This window comes from Penaeus japonicus, unplaced genomic scaffold, assembly GCF_977035675.1.
Source record: "Penaeus japonicus unplaced genomic scaffold, GWHDUDI00000001_assembly GWHDUDI00000006, whole genome shotgun sequence".
NCBI classification, from domain to species: domain Eukaryota; kingdom Metazoa; phylum Arthropoda; class Malacostraca; order Decapoda; family Penaeidae; genus Penaeus; species Penaeus japonicus.
In genome coordinates this window covers 20751571-20756570 of record NW_028234408.1, presented here as the reverse complement: position 1 = coordinate 20756570, position 5000 = coordinate 20751571, and the positions used below count along the sequence as shown (strand labels likewise).

The window sequence follows — 5000 nt, the reverse complement described above, 5'->3', positions numbered from 1 at the left end:
GAGGGTAGGAATAGGTGACACTTCTACCGACAATACTCTTCAAGATCATATAAAGCAATTTTTTTACTCTTAAGCAGATTCTATATGAAACTTACCAGATATAGCATTAAATGTTTTAAATGTAGATATTATTTACATGAGAGAGAGCAAGGAGGGATTGCATGCCCATGACATTCAGCCTTTGGCTAGAATTTAAGGCATAGAAATATTAGTGTGTGTGTGTATATATATATATATATATATATGTATATGTATATGTATCTCTCTCTCTCTCTCTCTCTCTCTCTCTCTCTCTCTCTCTCTCTCTCTCTCTCTCTCTCTCTCTCTCTCTCTCTCTCTCTCTCTCTCTCTCTCTCTCTCTCTCTCTCTCTCTCTCTCTCTCTCTCTCTCTCTCTCTCTCTCTCTCTCCTCTTTCATCTGCTTCTTTATTTTCTTCTTTTTCTTAATTGCTATTATCTATGATTGAAAATAAATATTTGTTGTAATATTGGTTGATTGATTTTGTCAACTGATTATTAACCTGTTAACGCCAAGTGGTGGCAGTACCCAGCTGCCAGGAATGAGATATTTTGTCATGGCTATCCTCCTGGCTGGCGTGCTGGGTGATGAAGCACTTAGCGCTTGGCCACAGCCAGTGTGGGCGAATAACCCAAGGTGTTAGGCTTATGTGTTTGAAATATCTTGGCATTTCAACCATTTATAGCCAAAACAGCCCTGTCTGTAATGGGTTAAGAAGTTTTGAAACAATCAATGAATTGTTTATTGGTCTTCGACAAAATTTCTCTCCCCATCTTTGTAATTTTTTCTGCATGAGTAATAGATAGTCATGTAAAGGATAAAAGTTGTCCTTGATTATAAAGTAGATTTTATTTTCTGGGTTTCTGATTTTTTAACAGATAATTTCGCTATATGTTAACAATACCTGAAATATCATGTTGTCTTGATTAGGGTAAGTTAGAAACCGCCACAATTATCCAATAGTAGTATGGGTATTCTCACACAAGCGGGTATTGCAAAACTCTTTAAAAACATACAAATGGGATAGGGATGCTAGAGTGAGCCCCACTTTTCTTTTAACAATACGGCTATTAATCATGACTAGGTTGTTAGTTGCCAAGAATCTGAAATCTGCCCAATGTTCATGCTATTCACTTACAGGCTATGTTTGTATATGATATCCCTTTTTAGTTCTTTATGATTAGAATTATTATTTGTTTTGTTTAGCAGTGATATTTTGAAATATATATTGAATAATGTATATATTCAGTCAGCATATTTAATTTTCATATTCAAATGAAGCTACTCTCAGTCTTTTTATCACAAAGACATATTGTAATTTTGTCATCCATTTTTATGTAGATTCATAGGTGATAGTATTAAGGAAGAGTAAAAATGATGAAAGGAAGGTGTTTTTTGGAATATGACACATCTATCTGCTCTCTTTCTTATAATTTTTTTTTCTTCTTCTTCTTCTTCTTCTTCTTCTTCTTCTTCTTCTTCTTCTTTTTTGTCTCAGTATGTGAATAAAACTACCTGAAAAGATTAAGCAAGTTGAACTTCATATGAATTGTATAATCAGGAAAAAACAAGTTACTTCAAGATTAGGGGAAGGAATTTTTATATGAAATTAAATGTATAGCTGATACAGTAAATCATAACACAACAGTGGCACATGATCAGCTAGGCTAAGGCAATGCTTGACAAATGATAAGGGGAGATATGAAATTGGTAATTTTAAAGCAAAAGCAAACTTTTGACTGGTTATCTAAGTAGGCATCTTACCAATTTTGCAGTAAACAGTTTCATCAGAGTTTGGTAACCATTTATGCATTATTGTAGTAGTATTACATCATATTACATCACAGACATGTGTGGGAATAGGCATATACTCAATAGGTTTTGAGTATATAGTTTTTTTCTTTATTTTTCTTCTTCTTCTTTTCTTTTCACTGTGTTTCTTCTCCCTTTTTTCTGTGAATGGAGTGCCTCTCATTTACATACACATAAGGTACTATTTGAAACCTTGGTCTATAAAAAAAAAAACATTTGCACAGAAAAAGCCGATGGGAAACACATTCAACAGCAAGTATAAAGGTATCAAGTTCTTTGAAACTGACCAAGAAGTTTAACAATTGAAGTAAAGGTTGGAGTGTGAATTATCAGCTGCCCTCCTTTACAGTTGTTTAATTATAAATCATAATAGATATACATACACTAAATATACATAGCATAAAATGAATGTATGAATCTCATTAGAAACAACTAGTCAGCAGATAGAATTTGTCATTTCCTTTTTAAGAATGTCTTTTGTATTATTTCTACATATTTATTACCAGAATTGCTCAAAATACATAAATATGGAACCAATATATTTTTGTGGAGGATGATTCCTCATGAAATATTTTTTTAATGGAGTTCCAGAATCAGGTGATCAAAATAAAGATGCCCAAAATGAAGAAATAGGAGTAACCATTGGTCAAGATTTTGTTGTATAAGCTTGTTATATAACTTTTTTTAAAGATCCATTATTTGTTTTTGTTGGAAGACATTTCTGATGAAAGTCTAATTGTCTTAGTGGTTAGCTAAGAGAACAGTATTATAATCAATAGGTTCTGTAATGCATTTCTTTGTTAGCATATGTGTGTGTGTGCATGGTATGTGTGTATTAGTATGCATGTATGTATTTTGACAGCAGCAAATAGACCCACTTCTTGACTGTCCAGTATCTGTATCAAGTTATTTTACAAATTAAGTTGAAAGTTTGCAGGGATTAATGCTAATAACATTTATATTATTTAACCTGTAACCCAAGCATGATGTTAAAACCTGCTTGTAGTATTACTTATAAACTGGTTGATTTATTACTAGTAAAAAATATCAGTACTAACCACCACTCCCTCCATGTGCCTTACAGAGTAGCAGGACATCCTCTTGCACAGAATGAAAAGTGCCTACACATGTTCATTCAAGAGCCCGTCATTGACAAAAACTATGTGCCCGGGAAAATCCGCAACACGTGAGCCACCCCTTCTCCCCTTCTGCAAGTGACCAACATGGAAGCTTCATGTATTCTTCTGACATAAATTATGGGTCTAATAAGGCTGAAGACGAGATCTATACACACTGATGGGAAACTTTTTTCACCTATCTAGACCATCCCTTCTTCCACAACCATTGAAGCTCACTGATACCACTGAATACTCTTTAAGTTGTACATCTCACTCCCATCTTTTTATTACTAATATTTAGTTTTTTTCTTTCTTTCTATTTTCAGTATTGTAATTTTTGCAGTGCTGTGACTTATTTTTTTATTTTGCATCACTCTTGGATTCCTTAGATCTAACTATAGGTTTGCACTAGCAATACCAATGACATAGTATTGTGCTTGACTTATATGTTGCTTATTAGTCAGTGTACATTACTTTAACCTACTTCCCATGAGAATGTGGAGAATTAACAGATCATCATATTTCTTTAGGGCACCAGATCAAATCCTGCATCTAAATATTATTTCAGTGGTTATATTATAATTGCATATTGTACACACACTTGCTCCTGCACAGGCACTTGCACACATGCACTCACACACACACATGTGCACATACACATGTGCACATACACATGTGCACATACACATGTGCACATACACATGTGCACACACACACACACACACACACACACACACACACACACACACACACACACACACACACACACACACACACACACACACACACACACACACACACACACACACATGAATATATATATATATATATATATATATATATATATATATATATATATATATATATATATATATATATATATATCATATATTATATATTTACATGCAAGTGCACTCTCTCTCTTTTGTTGTTTCTTCTCTTCTACAAGAATTCATTAAAACACTTGGTACCAATTGCATTCACTTTTGAAATTCTGAATCTGATTACAGAATTTGTATTTTACCCCAGTGGTTTGAAGGTGCTTTGCAGAATGATTTCAGATTTATTAATGATAATTTCTTCTTGGATTTAGCTTCACATTGTTAAGAGATTATTATTGTTTTGAGATAGAATATCTTAAAAGTCTGTGAAACTTGGCTCAGCTTTGTGCTACAACCAAAATATGTCCAGTGTAGAATATGAACAACAAACTACTATTCCTGCTTGATTGTGTAGCTCATCCCATAAATACAGATTATTTTTTAACACAATAAACATATTATAAACTGAATTATATTGTTATGTATGTAAAGTATTGTGTTAATCAGTAGAAAATAATGTCACATGAGGAGGCCTGGAATGGGTGAAGCTAAGAAGTGTGATTATCAGGTATTATTTTTGAGTACACATTGGGGTAAGATTACTAGGTAACCACTCCCAATTTTCTGTTACAGATTAGTCTCAAGTATTATTTGTATGATGATTCTAAAGCCACAAATGAAGGTTGATGAAGATCACACCTTTAATGAAATTAATAAATTACCAAAAGTCATTGTGATTTGGTCACAGAATTGAGCTCCCTGATCTCAAGAAAAAACAAAATGTAAATTGGTGATTTGTATGTAAAAGAAATATTGAGGTTCAGAACAGTAAGTCTGTGAAAAGAAACTGTGAAGTTGATTAAAGGGGTCTTTACCAAACCTTCATTTTGGGGAATATATAACACTTTTCCATGGATTTTTGTAAGGATTTGAGGCCTTTCTCTGAAAGATTTATTTCAAATGTAAACTTTTTCAAAGACTTTCTGAATATCTTTATTATGTTTGATTAATCTGTAGTTGTCGTAATGCTGATCGATGACTCGGGCAAAATTTGAACAAATGTGATACAGTATCAGTTAAATTTATCATTAAATATAACTATGTGTCAGGTGGCTTTTATTTTATCCAGATATTATATTTTCCTTTCTTGTTTCTTCAAAGAACATATATTTTTCTGAACAAGGGAGTCAAAAAATAAGAATAAAAGAAACATGATTTAATATTTTCAAAC

At 32.7% G+C, this 5000-nt stretch overlaps 1 protein-coding gene across 2 annotated transcripts in view; it reads left to right on the top strand.

Annotated features, from left to right (window-relative positions):
• The window catches only part of Snx3 (sorting nexin 3), an 18281-nt gene extending 13404 nt beyond the window's left edge, over positions 1–4877 (top strand). Inside the window, exon 4 of one of the 2 annotated variants that reach the window (XM_043034614.2) lies at positions 2915–4877. In XM_043034614.2, coding sequence (XP_042890548.2) covers positions 2915–3020 — 106 coding nt within the window. In that variant the 3' untranslated portion in view covers positions 3021–4877. Of the gene's footprint in view, positions 257–2914 lie in introns of those variants that run through there. The other variant, XM_086537716.1, reaches the window with a different exon arrangement.
• Positions 4878–5000: the final 123 nt, after the last annotated feature.